Source organism: Miscanthus floridulus, chromosome 5 (genome assembly GCF_019320115.1).
Source record: "Miscanthus floridulus cultivar M001 chromosome 5, ASM1932011v1, whole genome shotgun sequence".
In the NCBI taxonomy this organism is placed as follows: Eukaryota; Viridiplantae; Streptophyta; class Magnoliopsida; order Poales; family Poaceae; genus Miscanthus; species Miscanthus floridulus.
Window position 1 is genome coordinate 125,340,657 of NC_089584.1, and position 17,338 is coordinate 125,357,994.

The window sequence follows — 17,338 nt, forward strand, 5'->3', positions numbered from 1 at the left end:
AGCCAAGACTTACGTCCTCTGCAACGGCGAGTTGTATAGGCGTAGCCCATCGGGTATTCTCCAAAGATGCATCACCACCGAGGCTGGCCACTCCCTACTTTGGGACTTGCACGCGGGAGTCTGCGGGTACCACGCGGCGCCTCGGGCGCTCGTGAGTAACGCCTTCCGCCAAGGTTTCTATTGGCCAATGGCGGTGGCCGACGCCACGAAGCTAGTACGCTCCTGCGAGGGATGCCAGTACTACGCTCGACAGACGCACCTCCCGGCCCAAGCCCTCCAAACCATCCCCATCACATGGCCATTCGCTGTGTGGGGGCTGGACATGGTTGGGCCTCTGCAGAAGGCACCCGGGGGCTATACCCATCTGCTGGTAGCCATCGACAAATTCTCCAAATGGATCGAGGCTCGTCCGATCACTCAGATCAAATCCGAGCAAGCGGTGCTGTTCTTTACGGACATCATCCACAGGTTTAGGGGTTCCTAACACCATCATCACTGACAATGGGACACAATTCACCGGTCGCAAGTTCCTAACGTTCTGCGACGACCACCACATCCGGGTGGCCTGGTCGGCCGTAGGACACCCAAGGACGAACGGCCAAGTAGAGCGTGCCAACGGCATGATCCTACAAGGCCTTAAGCCAAGAATATTCAACCGGTTGAAGAAGTTTGGCAAGAAATGGCTTGACGAACTCCCGTCAGTCATCTGGAGCCTACGAAACACCCCGAGCCGAGCCACGGGATTCACACCGTTCTTCCTGATCTATGGAGCCAAGGCCATCCTCCCCACTGACTTAGAATACGGTTCCCCGAGGCTACAGGCGTACAACGAGCAAAGCAACCGCACCGCCCGCGAAGACGCCCTCGACCAACTGGAGGAAGCCCGAGACGTCGCGCTGCTACACTCAGCCAGGTACCAGCAAGCCCTACTGACGCTACCAAGCCCGGCGCGTCCAAAGCCGAGACCTGAAGGTGGGCGACCTGGTGCTGAGACTGAGGCAGAGCAACAAGGGCCGCCACAAGCTGACCCCACCCTGGGAAGGGCCGTACATCGTCGCTCAAGTGCTGAAGCCCGGGACCTACAAGTTAGCCAACGAGAAGGGCGAAATCTTCACCAACGCTTGGAACATAGAACAGCTACGTCGTTTCTACCCTTAAATTTCCAAACGTCGTTTACATTGTTTCTCGAAATACAATAAAGAAGCGTTCTTAGTTGTTATAATCTTTCGAGGAACCCCCTTATAGACAAGTCGATTGTATAGAACCTAAGGACAGTACGATCGTCTCAAAGGCGAAAAGGCGGCCGAGCCGTGAGAACGGCCTACGCCTCCGGGCTACGGCAGCTCCCTCACCACCTTTTCACCCAAAGGACAACGTAGGCTCCGAGGAAGTTCTGTACAGAGAGCTTGTCTATCAATAGGGGCTCGACGTCACAATAGCGCTATAAGGGAGACTCGGCTCTGCCTCTGCAAAGCCGAGCCTCCCTCAGGGGCTAAAAAGGGGGAACCCCCTAAGTCCTGAACACCGTTTGTTAATGGTCTTTCAAAAAATTTCTACGCCAAACTCTCTCGCGCTCCGACAGGACCTTCACAAGAAACCCAAAGACCAAAAGCTTGTCTCGAGGCCAAAGGGCCGGTCGAGTCGTGAGAACGGCCTACGCCTCTGGGCTACGGTAGCTCCCTCACCACCCTTCGCCGAAGGACGGCTTAGGTTTCGAGGGATTTCTTTGCGGGTTCCCAAGATCGAGACAGAGGGCACAGGCTCGGAAGTAGAACAGAAAACGGTTAAAAGACCCACGTACGCAAATACTTTAAAGGCCTCGACGGCCACAAAAACAGTCACGATACGGCAACTAACTCAATCGGTTACATGGCCCCTTTTGGCCCAGGTCAAAGCTCAAGGATCGGCGGCCGGCGCGGGAGGGACCACCTCTTCTTCAAATAGACCAGCCAGCGCTGTGCCAGGTGCCTCGGCCGCCTCCAACAGCTTCACGACCTCTGCATCAGCTTCCTCGTCATCTTCTGGCAACACGTAGCCAGTCGCTGACAGCCTCGAGGTTGATAGCGTAGTGCGAGGAGACGACGGCCAGGGCGCGCTTGACGCCCGTGTGCAACGCCCCCCGGAGCCTCTCGTGGACGCGGCCGCTCAACGCAATCAGGCGGCTCCCAAGGGAGCTGGCCGATTGGACTCCCTCGACGTCCAGGGCCTCGCAGGCGGTACGGACTGCGCTGCGTAGCGCCTCGTGCTCCCGGACCTCAACATCCAGCGCCGCTTGCGCTGCGACGGAGGCCTCAGCCGCCTGGGAGGCCTCTTTCTCCAGATCTACGTCGCAACGAGGGGTCAGGAGTCAAACGCGAACCAGAACAAAAAGAACAAGGAGCACGGTTCGGCGGAACTTACCCTCGGCCTTGCTCTTCTAGTCTAAGGCCTTGACCCGAGAGGCCTCGGCCGCCTTGGTAGCCTCGGCCAAGGCGACTTTCGTCAGCTGATGCTCGCTCTGCTCCGCACCCAGCTGCCCGGCTATGGCCTTGGCAGAGGCCGTCGCTTCTTGGGCCCGAGACCTGGAGGCGTCTCGCTCCTCCTCCAGTTCCTTGATCTTCGCTACCAGAGGGGCAGACTGCTCTTTAGCCGTGGCCAACTCGGCCTGAATGTCAGCACAACGAAGGCGGAGGTCCTCCACTTCCGCACTCCACGCCGACAAAAGCCCCTGAGCATCGGCGAGCAGGCCCTTCTGCCGCCGGAGCTGGTCCCAGATATCCCTCTCCCTTCGTAGGAATACCGATTTCCCAAGGGATCGGGTCTCGAGCTCCTAAAGAGGCAAAACAAAAAACGCACGTCAAACATTGCGAGGGGGCTCGGAGAGAAAACAACGCGGCACGAGAGAGGAAAGTACTTACCTGGGTGACACCGGGCAAGTCCCCTCCCATAATAGTCATCGCTGTCTGCAGCGACCGCACTGCCAGTTGGCGGTACTGCTCGAGGGTATCCCACCGCCCCCCCTCTGCGATATCTTCAAGGGCGAACACAGGCTCCCCCTCGGGATCAGCCCGGTTCCGCCAGAAAACACGCGGGAAGTTCCACCCACGGGGCTCGGGCCGTAGCCGGGCAAGGGCCGAACTCCCCTCGGCGGGATCTGGGACTGGCTGCTCCGCGGTACTGGCCGCCTCGATGTCCGCCGCCTCCTTCCCTTGGGAGGAATCATCAGACGAGATTGTCTGAACCAGGGGCGGCGCCAAAACTTGCTCCGTCTCCACCTCCATCGCCTCGGCCTCGACGGATCCAGGGGCTCTGGCCTCCGCCATCTCTACCTCGGTGGCCCCGGCGTCCACCGCCCTGACTTCGGAGGTCTTGGGGGCTCCGGCCTCACCCTCAATGGCCTCGGCAATGGTGGACGCCCCAGCCTCCTTCGCCCCAAGACTCACGACATCGCGAGGCGTGGGCTCCTCCTCCTCCTCCACTCGCTCCGCGGCCGCCTCGGCACCCTTTTCCTGGGCAGCCGCCTCCTCCGAAATGGCCCCGCCCGACGCCGCTGCCACGCTGCACGCCAGCCTGCGCCTCCGCTGCCTGATGGGCGGAGGAGCTAACGTTCACCTTGAGCGCCTTACGGGGCGCCAAGGCAGGATCTTCCACCAGATGCTTCTGGCTGGAAGCAAAGACACTCCCAAGGTCAGCATGCGACCAAGGGGCAAACAAGAAGTACTACGGACTCCACCAGAAAAGACGCTTACCGCGAACGGGGATGCAGCCGCTTCGACACCGCCAGCCTCCTCTGCAACGGCGGCGGTGGTGGCAGCAGCGCGGCCTCGGTGTCCACCGGTGCCAGCTGGCCTCCGCCGGACCCCGGCACCTCCTCGACCCTTCGCGGAGACAATGGGGTCGCCCCCACCGTCGCTCGCTCCACCTCCACCGTCGAACCCATCGGGCTGACGGCACGCTCCTCCGACACCCGCGCCTCGGGCGTGTCGGCCTCAGCCCCGGGACGGGCCGCCACCGGCCCCGGGACACCTCCTCCTCCTAGGAGCGTCAGGCTCCTTGCCGGCGCCCCGGGCACCATCTCCCTAATGTCGGGGAGGTGTTCCAGGCAGGCCGTCCCCACCTCGCGCCCGCCGCCGTCGCCCGAAGAATCCGACACCGACGACGAGGGAGACGGCTCCAACGGGAGACCGTCGAGCTTCTGACGCCGGCGATGGGCGTCCAGCTTTTCGCGCGCGAGGAGCTTCTTCGTGCGCTTCGCCTCCTTGGCATCTTTCTTCTTCTCCTCCTCCTCGGCGCGCGCCCTGTTCACGGCTCGCCGCCGGGCGTCCTCGGGAACGGGCGGCGGGGAGTCTCGCACTGTCTCTTATCCCCTGCGGGAACGACGAAGTAAGACAACAGACAAAAAAGGCAGAAAACAAGAAGGCCGTGAAAGCGTCGGCAACATCCAACTCACCAGTGAAATGTACCCCCGCGACGGGCGCATCGGGAACGGCATCAAATCGTCGATCTTCGGCTTCCCGTCTACCGCCTCTCTCACCCGACGCAGGGTCTCGTCGTCGGTAAGGGCGAAGGCGGACATCTTGATACCGGCAATCGGGTCGCTCGGGGTCATCTCGAACAGCCGCCGCCGCCGGGCCATCAGCGGCAACACCCTCCAGCGGTGAAAGGCCGCCACGACCACGGCCGCCGAAAGGCCGCGGTCACGCAGCTTCCCCAAGGCCCGCAAGAGCGGCTCCAGCCTAGGCTGATCAACCTTGATAACGCCGTATCCCCATTTCTCTGGTTGACTCTCTACAACCCGCCCGGTATAAGGAGGAAGTCCTCCGTCGTCATTGCGGAGGTAGAACCAGCCGTCGTACCAACGACGGTTGGACGATGACAGCTGGGCCGGGATGTAGAGGGACTGCCGGTCTTGGCGCACGTGAAGGGTGCAGCCGCCGGCCCTCTGCACCTTCCGAGCCCCCCTCGTTCCCCCCGGCTTGGTGGTGAACGTCGCTCGGAACAAGTGGAGCCACAACTCCCTAGTGGGGAGCGATCCCCAAGTACCCCTCACAGACGGCGACGAAGATGGCCGCCTGCGCGATGGAGTTGGGGCTGAAATTGTGAAGCTCCACGCCATAGTAGTGCGGGAGCGCCCGCATGAACTTATCCACCGGCGACCCGAGGCCTCGCTCGTGGAAGACGACGAAGCTCACCACGTAGCCGTCGCGCGGCCTCGGCTCCGACTCGTTCCCCGGAGCAATCCACTCCGGCTCGTCAGGGTCGGTGATCGGGCGAAGAAGACCGGCCTCCACGAGCGACTGCAGCTTCTCCTCGGTGACGTCAGACCGCTCCTAGGGATCCACCGGGAGGATGATGGGACCACCAGCCATTGCGCGGTGGAGGTCGCTGCTACGGCGGTAATCTCTCTCTCTCTCTTTCTTTCAGTCTCTCGCTCTCGCCCTTCTCCTCCCCGGCGCTCTATGCTCTCAGCAACGGCACAGAGGCAGCGAAAGCGAATGCGGAAAAGGTAAGAAGGGGGAGGGCGAGGCTCTTTGCGTATTTATGCAGGGACGAGACGAAACCACCGGGCGACGAAATCGGGGAAGTTTCCCCCAAAAAATCCGGCGCGGTTATCCAGATCCGGTCTTACCGCCCACGCGCCCACTCCCTCCTCATTAATCGCGCGTGCAGATACGTCCCGTCGGCTGACGCCACGTCGCGTCCAACCACAGCAGCAGCAGGCGCCGTTTCGCCTCCCCGAAAAAGCCGCCTCAAAAGACGCGCCTGCCGTTATTAGCCGTAGGGAGAGAAATAACCCCCCCCCCCTGATTCCTTTCAGGCAAAGGAACTGGGCACCGAGCCCGCTACGGTCCAGGGGTTCGAAGGCTGGGCCCTTAGGGGTTTCGACAGCCGCCCCAGGGCAACAGAGTCAGGGGCGACTACGGGCGAGCCTATACGAGGCCGAGGCCCAAGCAAGCGAAACGCTTGGGACGCCCTGTGTCGTGTCCGAGACCGGTAGGGAGGTCTCCGAATGGGATCCCACCGTAGGGAGGCACCGAGCCACCGAGGCCCAGCGAACGGCCTCGGCACCCACTAGAGAAACCCTCCGGTACTCTTGGAGCGCGTCTCCGGACCGCTAGCCGACCCCCAGCGAACGGGGTACGGGCCTCCACTCGGACTTACCCGATAACAGCTCACCGGAAGTGCCATCGCTCGCGCCCACCGAGGGTAGCGCGGCACATTCCACCCCTCCTTCCGAGCGAAAAGGAAGCGCGAGGGTCGAATAAAAAGTCAGGAGAATCCCTGACGGCCCTCTTGCTCCACGCAGAGGCTAAGGGACTCTTCCTGCAAACCATTGCCGAGGCCCAGCGACTTGGGCTCGCACACGAGGGGGCTCGGCAAAACAAACCCTCCTTCCGAGCGAAAAGGAAGCGCGAGGGTCGTTCAAAAAGCCAGAAGATCTCCTGACGGCCCTCTTGCTCCGTGCAGAGGCTAGGGAGCTCCTTCTGCAAAAGACGCCGAGACCCCGCGACCTAGGCTCGCACCCGAGGGGGGCTCGGCAGACTAGACCCTCACGCGCGAGGGGCGAACCAAAAGCCAGGGGGACCTCTGACCGCTCTCTCGCTCCGTGCGAGAGACTCGGGGGCTCCTCCTGCAACTTTGCCGAGACCCAGCGGCTCAGGCTCGCACACGAGTGGGCTCGGCAAACAGCCCCCCGTCCGAGCGAAAAGGACGTGCGGGGGACTGGACAAAAAAGTCGGGAGGACCCCTGACCACCCTCTCGCTCCGTGCGGAGGCTCGGGGGCTCTTCCTGCACCCAAGATAAAGACAAGCGACCCGAGCCCGTTACGGTCCAGGGGTTCGAAGGCTGGGCCCCCAGGGGTTTCGACAGCTGCCCCAGGGCAAAAGAGTCAGGGACGACTACGGGCGAGCCTGTACGAGCGCGCCCTGTGTCGTGTCCGAGACCGGCAGGGAGGTCTCTGAATGGGATCCCACCGTAGGGAGGCACCGAGCCACCGAGGCCCAGCGAACGGCCTCGGCACCCACTAGAGAAACCCGCCGGTACTCTTGGAGCGCGTCTCCGGACCGCTAGCCGACCCCCAGCGAACGGGGTACGGGCCTCCACTCGGACTTACCCGATAACAGCTCACCGGAAATGCCAGTCGCTCGCGCCCACCGAGGGTAGCATGGCATCTTCCACCCCTCCTTCCGAGCGAAAAGGAAGCACGAGGGTCGTACAAAAAGCCGGGGGAACCCCTGACGGCCCTCTCGCTCTAGGCGGAGGCTAAGGGGCTCTTTCCGCAGCATCGTCGAGGCCCTGCGATCCGAACTCGCACCCACGGGCCCGGCAAACACAATGAAAACCCCTCACTCGAAAGAGAAAAAAAGCCCCTGAAGAAGTGAAATCACTCCTCCAGGGCCTCGGGGGCTACACCCGGCGGGTGCGCTCGCGCGCACCCACCGAAACCTCAAGTACAAAACACCATCCCAACAGGAACTATCAAGAGCCAATTCTCGTCAGAACCTTCAGGGGGAGTGCCTCCACTCCCCCCAAGGCTCGGGGGCTACTGTCGGATACAGTGAGAAGGGGTACCCTAAGCAAGAACCAAAAAACGACTGCTTAGACTTCGTAAAAGTCGAAACCAGCTAAACACCGCTGGCCTCGGCCGATTCTCCGACTCGCCCGAGGCCCCCTCACCGCTGACCTCGGGCGATCCCCCACCAATGGCCTCGGCCGACCCCCTCTCGTCGCAGGCCTCGGCCGGGCCGCCGACCCTCCGTCTCGCGCGAGGCGGGCTCGGCAGCACTCCGCTGCCTCTTCCTTCACCCGTCCCTCTGACAAAACGTCATGTCGCATTAACTCAGCCAACTGCTGCCCCTGACATCGGCCGCATGCTCGGCACAGTATAGCGGAATGGCCGACGGGACAGGAGGCAGGACTGGGCAGGGGTTACCCGCCACTGTGCTAACCACTATGCACATGGTTGACGCCCATGCCTCACTGTGCTGCCAACTCCTGCTCCGAGAACAACACAGCGTGGGGAGCCACGTCTGGGATACTGTGGCCTCGGAATCAGTACCCAGGATCAATAATTCCCTCCAAGGCCTCGGCAGTTTGCTTCAGGGGCTCGGCAGCCTGAGGATCCATGTCCGCCGAGCCCCCCGCGATGGCTCAGCCTCGGCATCTGCAGAGCCACAGCTCCCTACGACGTCATCGCACGATGACCAGCACGTCGCCCGGACTGGGCAGGGGTTACCCGCCACTGTGCTAACCACTATGCACATGGTTGACGCCCATGCCTCACTGTGCTGCCAACTCCTGCTCTGAGAACAACTGCAGCGTGGGGAGCCACGTCTGGGATACTGTGGCCTCGGAATCAGTACCCAGGACCAATAATTCCCTCCAAGGCCTCGGCAGTTTGCTTCAGGGGCTCGGCAGCCTGAGGATCCATGTCCGCCGAGCCCCCCGCGATGGCTCGGCCTCGGCATCTATAGAGCCACAGCTCCCTATGACTGTCATCGCACGATGACCAGCACGTCGCCCGCCATGTCCTGCATCAAGCCTGTACTGGAGCCCCACGACGCACAAGATCAAGTATGACCGGCGCGTCACTTCTGCACGACAAGGACGGGGCCACTCCATCGACCATACCACAACAGTGGCCGGCTACAGGGCTCGGACACGCCACCCCCATTTATAGAGCGCTATGTATGGACGTCCCTGGTTCTCCCTTAGAGTATAAAAGGGAGGGACCGGGGCCATTTCTAGGGAGAGGAGAGAAAAGACGAACACACCGATAGAACTACACACTTCTACGCTGCTTGAGAACAACTGCCTCAAGCAGCCCGCACCACCCTCGCCGAGACCTGGGGCTAGCTCCCCTCTCTCACCTAGTTTGTAACCCCCTACTACGAGCACTCCGGTGCAAGGAACCGAAGATCGATCTCTCAGACTGGACGTAGGGCCTCGATTGCCTGAACCAGTATAAACCTTGTGTCTCTTTGCATCACCATCCGGGATTAGGGGCACGCAGCACAAATTCACTCGTTGGTTGAGGGACCCCCGGTTCCAAAACACCGACAGGTAGAGTCTTACCGCCTGTGACCGGAAGGTCCTGGGTTTGAGTCGTGGTCTCCTCGCATTGCACAGGCGAGGGTAAGGCTTGCCACTAACACCCCTCTCCAGATCCCGCACAGAGCGGGAGCTCTCTGCACTGGGTACGTCCTTTTTATTCTAAGTTTCTAACTATGTATGGATTGGTCTTGGATTTTGACATATGCGCCCGTGAGACATAGCACATCCTTGAATTTAGTAATTAGCTCCTATGACTTACTCGGATTTCAAATATAAGTCCATTAGGAGTTAGGACAGCGAGTCTCAATATTGCACTTGGACTAGCAATATTTGTAAGAAAAAGTATTATCTTAAATAGAAATTGATACAGGTTATGGAGCGGTTTAGAGAACAGAAGAATGACCTCCACTTGGTTTTTATTGACTTGGAGAAGGCTTATGACAAGATACCAAGAAATATTATGTGGTGGTATTTGGACAAACATAAAGTCCCATCAAAGTACGTGACCCTCATCACGGACATATACAACAATGTTGTGACTAGTGTTCGAACAAACGATGGTAACACAGATTACTTTCCGATTAAAATTGGACTTCATCAAGGGTCAGCCTTAAGCTCGTATCTCTTTGACTTGTAATGGATGAGGTTACCAGGAACATAAAAGGGGATATCCCTTGGTGTATATTGTTCACCGATGATGTAGTGTTAGTGAACGAAAGCCAGGCGGGAGTAAATGGGAAACTAGAGTTATGACGGCAGACCTTTAAGTCTAAAGGTTTTAGATTGAGCAGAACTAAAACCGAATACATGAGATGCGACTTTGGTGGAGTTGTACAGGAGGAGGGAGATGTGAGTTTGGAAGGTCAAGTAGTGTCTAAGAAAGATACCTTTCGGTATCTGGGATTGATGCTACAGAGGGATAGAGATATTAATGCGGACGTTAGCCATAGAATCAAAGCAGGGTGGATCAAGTGGCGATAAGCTTCTGGCATTCTCTGTGACAAGAGGGTACCACAAAAGCTAAAAGACAAGTTCTATAGAACGACGATTAGACCAGCTATGTTGTATGGAGCAGAATGTTGGCCTACAAAGATTCGACATGTTCAACAACTGAGTGTTGCAGAAATATGTATGTTGCGATGGATTTGCGGTCACACAAGAATGGGCCGAGTTTGGAAGTATGATATACGTGATCGCCTAGAGGTAGCACCAATTGAAGAAAGGCTTGTCCAACATCGGTTGAGATGGTTTGGCCATGTCCAAAGAAGACCTCCAGAGACACCAGTGCATTGTGGAGTCCTAAGCCATGCTAATAATATGAGGAGATGTAGAGGAAGACCGAAATTGATATGGAGAGGTAATAAAAAAATTTGAAAGCTTGTGATATACCTAGAGATCTATGTTTGAATATGAGTACTTGGAAAGCAACTATTGAAGTGCCTGAACCGTGACTTGAGGCTTTTGGTGGGTTTCAACTATAGCCTACCCCAACTTACTTGAGACTGAAATGCTATGTTGTTGTTGTATGTTATTGTCGTCTTTATGAGGAATCTAGGAGCATTAGACTTCCGTTGTTAATCTATATGAATTTTGGGATATTGATAATAATGAAAGTTAAAAAAAGATTTAGGCAGTGGGGCCCTCTTGCCGGTCCTTTACCTCCTGGAAGCTCGATTTCAGAGAAGCCAGACTCCAAGATAGACTGTGTGCTGCAAAGAAACCCACCCTTTTACTTCTTTTAGATTGTAGACTCTCTTGCCTATCTCCAGTGCCCTCCTCAGGCTAAGCTAGACTTTGCTGTTTTGTTTGTACAGTTTTTAGTCTCTTGTACAGCTTTCTTTCCTTTTTTTTTCAATACAAATTTTACAGTGGGGGCCTCCCCTGCTGTTTTCATGGTTTTTAAAAAAAGGACAAACCCAGATGGACTTGTGTTTACGATAGGAGGAAGTATTTTTTTTTCCACGCAAACCTTTGTGTTGTTTCTCAAAGCTTGCCTTTTAGATTTCAACTACTTGATGTGTATTGGTTGAAAGAAAAGTCAAAGAGTACAATTGCCACGAAGTGATGTCTGGTGGCTGTGTGGTTGGATGTTGCTATCCTGAGATAAGCTCATTGTGACCCCCCAACAGCCACCAACAGCATAGATGGATGTAATGCTATGGTTTTGTCCGTATCCACCACCCATTGCACCTCGTACATAAATGGTGGTCTGTTGTGATTTTGCATCATTTGGAACATCAGTAACTCATCTGTATGGAGGTCAAGTTGGATGCATCTAGTGCTACTAGGAAGATAAAGTTTTGCATCCTTAATTTCAGATTCGCTTTCTGTGAGGTACGTTTCACACTCTTAGTTCTTTTATGATATGAATATGAATATGAAATGTTTGAACCGGTCCATTTTGCCAGCTAGAGACTGGAGATGATTGAACTGCGTTGCACCATCCTCTTCTATGATTTGCCCTGAAGGCTTAGGAGGCTCACAAATTTGAAGTTACAGATCCGCATAGACTTAAGGGTGTTTGCTTTGTAGCATTAGTGATTGACATGGAGGAAACTCTGCAAGCACTCGATGATCTGATTTCCCAGTTCCTGAGCTTGGATCGGTCTCTCTGGTCCAGTTCTGATGATGCTGACGCCTTTTTAGAAGCTGTGGATGAACTAACTTCCACCATCCATGGCCTTGAGAACACCTCAGCGGATCATGTGCTCCTTGAGAGCTTTGATCTCCTTCTAGAGCGATGTTCCACGAGGCTTAAGGATGAGTTCCAGCAGCTGGTGGGTACATCTGGCTGCAGTGATGACCATGGTGACCACAGTTTCAAGAGAAGCCAAAATGAAGATGACAACCACACCTTTGTAGCCCAACCAGTTAGAAACTTTGACATCATTGTTGATGCCTTACCAGAGGGTGTAGTCACTGAGGCAAATCGAATCGCAAGAAGGATGATCGCTGCTGGTTTTGGTGATACATGCGCGGAGACCTATGCTTCTGCACGCCGCGACTTCATTGATGAGAGTATTGCTCGACTTGGGGTCAATGCTCATTTGGAAGAATTGTCCAAGTCAACATCATGGGAGGAGCTTGAGACTCAGATCATGCGCTGGATACCTGCAATACGTGTTGTGTTCCACATCTTAATCCCAAGTGAGCGTCACCTATGCAATTGCATCTTTGAAGAATTTACATCTTACACTAACCTTGCCTTTGCCACCGCATGCAAACCATTTCTTCAACTCCTGTCCTTTGCCAAAGTTATTGCTGCTGCTGGACATAACCCAGAGAGTCTCTTCCGCATAGTTGACATGTATGATGCTTTAACTGATATTCTTCCTGTACTTGATGAAGCCTTTGATCATGAGGTAGCTGCTCTTCGTGAATGCCTTGGATTGTCAATTAAGGGCATATTTGTGGCTCTAGAAAAACTGATACGCTGTGATCCATGCGAGTCTTCACCACCAGATGGTGGATTGCATCCGATTACAAGGTATGTGATGAACTATCTTATGGCAGCTTGCGTATCTCGCCATACTCTGGAAGAAGTGATGCTTGTGGAGTTTGGTTGTGTTGAAACATGTCCAATCGACCCTGACCGTCCCACATCATCATTGGCAATCCGCTTTGCTTGGATTGTGGATGTGCTGATAGGGAATCTTGAGTCCAAATCCAGGATTTATGGTCATGCTCCTCTTGGCTGTGTCTTCCTGATCAACAATGGGATCTATATAATCAAGAAAGTCAATGGTTGCGAGCTTAAGATCTTGCTGGGTGAGGATTGGACCAGGGTAATATCTGCAAAGGTTCAGCAATGGGTGTTGGAATACCGCCGGGCTACCTGGGGGAGGGCCATAGCGATACTTGAGACTGACAGTAGTTTGAGTATTATTTTAGAGAAACTGAACCGCTTCCATAACTTTGTGGAAGCTATTTGCCAGGTGCAGTCACGGTGGGTACTGGTGGATAAGCAGCAAGCAGTGAATTTGAGCATTATGGTTGAGGAGCTGGTTATTCCAGTGTACAGGGATACAATTGATATGTTAAAGGCAACAGAGGCTGTAGGGGTTTCATATGTGCGACCTGAGGACGTGAAGTCACGGATTCAGCGGTTGTTCAAAGCAATGGCCAAATCATAGAGTGGCTTTTCTGGCTGCAGCTTTCTGACATTTTTTAATTTCTCAGGTTTGTACTGTAAGTTGTGTTTCTAAGGGCCTGTTTGGTCTCAGTCATCTCTATTACTTTGACATACGTATGTTACAGTAATTCATGTTTCACTAACTAGGATCACATGAACTGATGAACTCCTGTAGCAACTGGGTCTCCTATGCAAGCATCATAGTATGCTAGCAATTAGTTCCTCCTAGGCTCCTAGGTTGGTCTAATTTTACCATCATTAGTATTATTTACTAGAGTCTAGAAGACTAAAATTGTAAGGAAGTTTAGTTCGCTACTAAACTTGTTCTGTATGTGATCAAACGTCTGTGATGACTAATATGAGCATAATGTAGCCAGTATATTATTCCTCACTACTTGGTTTTCTAACCTTTTCATACTGAACTGGCAGAAGATTCGTTTTGCATTGGAGCTGATGAATGATATCGTAGCGACATAGCCCTGCCTTTCAAGGAACTCGTAGCCGAACCTACAATATTTGTGTTTAACCATTGCAATTCTGTTTTGCTTTAACTTCACTTGTAAAATGCATACCTGACATCCTGGGGGAGACTGAGTTATTTACCTAGTTCTCATAAATCCATTGTTCAGTAATCAATACATCATGCATACGATGATAGGTGACATACGAGAAGCTCTTCTATACTGGACTTAAAAAGTACGAAGGCAAAATAATTAGTTGTGTGCATTAATACAAGGAGAAAACCTTATTTGGGTATTTGATTAATTAAAACTGTGGAATAACGTATTTGACTATGTAATCATTTACTAACATGTAAACCCTCTCTGTTGGGTGCACAGCATCGTAAAATACATAGGATGACACATTTTTGCAGATAGGAGTCAATGCATTGCAAAACAGAGCAACCTCTCTGAGCCCAGTCCCGCAACATCCTCGTGTTGTCTCTGTAAATCCTGTTACCATGGCAAACCTTTGTCAGAATTGATATGATTAACAGCAAGTCAAACTCTGGGCTGACATGAAGAAAGAACTAAAATATAATAATCATGCATTTTGCAATTGAATTACTAAGTGTTTGGTTTTCTGCCAGCCACTAGGTTTTGGCTGCCAAGTCTAGCACAATACTACTGCATTGGCTAGGATTTAAGGCATTCTCTCTGTTTCAGAACTTTAAGTCTGTGATCAACTTCCATCACAGTTCTGTGATCAGCCTCCTAGTGTATAAGCCATGGCATAACAGAAAACGTTACCGTATTTTGCCGGGTTCTCCAGGATCTCCATGAGAGCTCTGTATGCATCCAAGTACACAATTCTGCTTCCATGGAGTGAGCCTTGCAAAGTTGTAAGTAATTTTTGAAGTTTAGAGTTATAGACCTGAGCATCCCAGTTTTGCTCATCCACACATGCCCTGTCAGGGTCTCTGCTCAATGTGATTTGGATAGGTGTGCAACCAAACGGCGGAAGGCCTGCCAAACAGAATTGTCGGCCCCCAAGGTCATATAATTCCTGCATTCAAATTTAGGGAATTGAAAGTAGTGTTATGCCTAGTTTTTGAAGTGTAATAGAAGAATTCAGGAGAGACAGCTCAAAAGGAGGAGATGCCTAGTTTTACCTTGACATAAACCTGTACCATCCAGAGAACAATATCTTGGTAGTCACCAATGTCCATCTTCCTCTTCTTCGACGAACGGTAGTAATGTGAGAAATCGTTGGTTCCTGAGCTGATAAAGATCAGAGAGCTGGCAATGATCCTGGAAGCCTCCTTGTCCCCAACAATGTTCCTGAGCCGGAGGAGGTAGTCCTTGAAGAGGTCCACCTGTTTGGACATTGGTAGAGTATTGGACAGCTGCGACGTCTGGTCATCTAATCCTGAACCAGCTGATGCGAAGTTCACCCCTGTCACCATGTCGTTGCTTGACAGCCTTGTATCCAGAAACGGCGGTGAGAATTCTTTGAGTTGCAGCTTCTCGTTGAGGAGGTCTGGGATAAGCCGGCCATTGGAAAACCTCCCTGTTGGTTTCTTCCCTGGGAAATCTCTTCCGTAAGGAACATGGTTCGCTACAGCCACCGTGGGGAGATGATTGTTGTTGCCGGTGTCGAGAACTGAGTCGCCAAAGTAGAAGATAGCCGAGAACTTCGGCTGAATTCTCTTGGAGGAAGAAATGGCAGTGGAGGAGAGGAAGAGCAAAAGGACTAGGAGAACAGGGTGTGCCTGTGCCATCAGAACGATTTGCTTGCCTCCGCTTTAATCTCCTCCTAGTCTTAGTCTTATGGGTGCTTATATATTCTAGGCTAGAGGGCACTTGCATGACTAATAAATTTTGGAAATATTTAGCTGATGTTCTGTAACTAGCATATCTTCTCGGTTTTCAAAAATGTCATTCCTTTATGGTATTTGATTTGAGGAATGTGTTAGTCCATTATTTTCTCACATACTCAACTTTGATGCCATGAGAGGAAGAGTCAATCATACTCAGTTGACCAAATATATATAAAGAAATTATTAATATTTATGGTGTACAATAAATATAATTAGATTAATCATTGAATATAGTTTTATAATATACTTATTTGGAGGTACAAAATGTTACTAATATTTTATATAAATCTAGTTAAACTTAGAAAAACTTAATATGCACAAAAATTTAGGTGACACTGAGAAAATGACAGAGGGAGTAATAATTACACTAGTATGAGGAATAAAGTCATTCCACCAAATTTCATGAATGAACTCGTAGAAAAGGACAGAGGGAGTAATAATTGCACTAGTACGAGGAATAAAGTCATTCCACCAAATTTGATAAATGAACTCTTGATGCATCATATTATTTAGATCGGTTTAATTTCTTAAATCAAACACACCCTTAGTGACTCATGGTTTGATTATCTTTGTAGAGCCGAAGACTATGCAGCTTACTGCTGGTGGACGGCATGCAAAGCATGTGCTGGTTATTGTGCAGAGTGCAGAATTTGGCGCAAAGTGAACATACTGAGCAATTTTTGTTACATTTTTTTTTATCTTGGAGTTCAGATTCCTGTTTCAGATTTGTGTGGCGTAGTTCAGACAGATTCTATGTTGAGTATCCCAATATGGTTTGGCTCTAGTAAAGTGCCAGCGATTTTGGTTGCTATCCCGTTTGGTCTGCTTCTTGTGATAGGCATGATATTCCAAGAGCGACTCCTGATTTTCTTTCGAGCAAAGACTTTTATTTTTCTTTTATTTTCTCATTTTGTTTCAAGCAAATGTTTGCCGCAATAAAACAATTTACAGATCAATATTTGCTGTAGGACAAAAGTGTACACGCCATACCCACACAACAATACATGGATGATGTGTTGGATTGGAGGGCTTCCCTGTTTGATTGACGTCTGTCGGGAGTCGGGACAATCTGCAAGCTCACGGGACTTCTGCAAGCAAATCAGTCCAGCTCCCTCCATTCCACTTTCCACATGGCCTGATGGCCATATGGCACGGCAGCACGGGCAAAGCTGAACTACGTTCAGGAGTTCAGGTTTCCGCCGCCGCCGCTAATATGCGTGCGTCGTCTGAATCGAGATGAAGTTACTGGTACACTGAAATCGGACCCGCCAGATCATTTTTCGTGGTATATGCTGGTTTGTCCACAATTTATAGTCACAAGTTACGTCGGAACGCTTTTGTGTGTGGTGGTGGTATGTTCTACCACTGTCTGAGTTAGAGGTGTTCAGATGAAGTTTGCAGAAGTCTGACAAGAAAGGACTGACCTTCCAGAAATGTATTACTGTGTTTGAAAGGGAAAAAAAAGCAAGATTTTTAAGGAAAATATCATGAATATTGGGAGAATCCTTTATGGGAGGAAGATGTGGCTCAATTAGTAGAGAATTATAATAAGCTTTCTATAGATACGGGTTTCAACTTATTGAGAATTTTTATCATCATAATAATGATTATACTCCCTTGCGTTAAACTATCATAACTTCGACTAAATTTATAGAAAAAAAATTTATGACACCAAATTAACTTCATTAGGTACAACTATGAGAATTAGTTTTACAATTTGCTTCTTTAATATGGTAGATAGATAAAATAAATTTGGTAAAATTTAGGATAAACTTCGATCCTTATATGAGCAGTTAATAGCTAAATGTTCATATGTTACTACAAATAACAAAAAACATAGTATCTTCAGAAA

The 17,338-nt window shown here is 52.0% G+C and overlaps 2 protein-coding genes across 4 annotated transcripts; one reads left to right on the plus strand and one right to left on the minus strand.

Annotated features, from left to right (window-relative positions):
• The first annotated feature begins 11,197 nt into the window (after window positions 1-11,197).
• Window positions 11,198-16,992, plus strand: LOC136450671 (exocyst complex component EXO70B1-like). 3 transcript variants are annotated; one of them, XM_066451230.1, is made up of 3 exons: window positions 11,198-11,368; window positions 11,443-13,213; window positions 16,455-16,992. In XM_066451230.1, exon 2 carries the CDS (start codon window positions 11,581-11,583, stop codon window positions 13,165-13,167), a length of 1,587 nt encoding a protein of 528 aa, XP_066307327.1. In that variant the 5' UTR covers window positions 11,198-11,368; window positions 11,443-11,580; the 3' UTR covers window positions 13,168-13,213; window positions 16,455-16,992. The 3 variants fall into 3 exon arrangements, with proteins under 3 accessions (XP_066307327.1, XP_066307326.1, XP_066307328.1); XM_066451229.1 differs by lacking the exon at window positions 16,455-16,992 and adding an exon at window positions 16,062-16,297; XM_066451231.1 differs by lacking the exon at window positions 16,455-16,992 and adding an exon at window positions 16,062-16,297 and having other exon boundaries at window positions 11,447-13,213.
• LOC136450672 (GDSL esterase/lipase At1g58430-like) lies at window positions 13,207-16,066 on the minus strand. Its single transcript, XM_066451232.1, has 3 exons — window positions 14,779-16,066; window positions 14,417-14,672; window positions 13,207-14,119 (listed from the first exon to the last, which is right to left on the minus strand). Exons 1-3 carry the CDS (start codon window positions 15,385-15,387, stop codon window positions 13,932-13,934), a joined length of 1,053 nt encoding a protein of 350 aa, XP_066307329.1. The 5' UTR covers window positions 15,388-16,066; the 3' UTR covers window positions 13,207-13,931.
• Window positions 16,993-17,338: the final 346 nt, after the last annotated feature.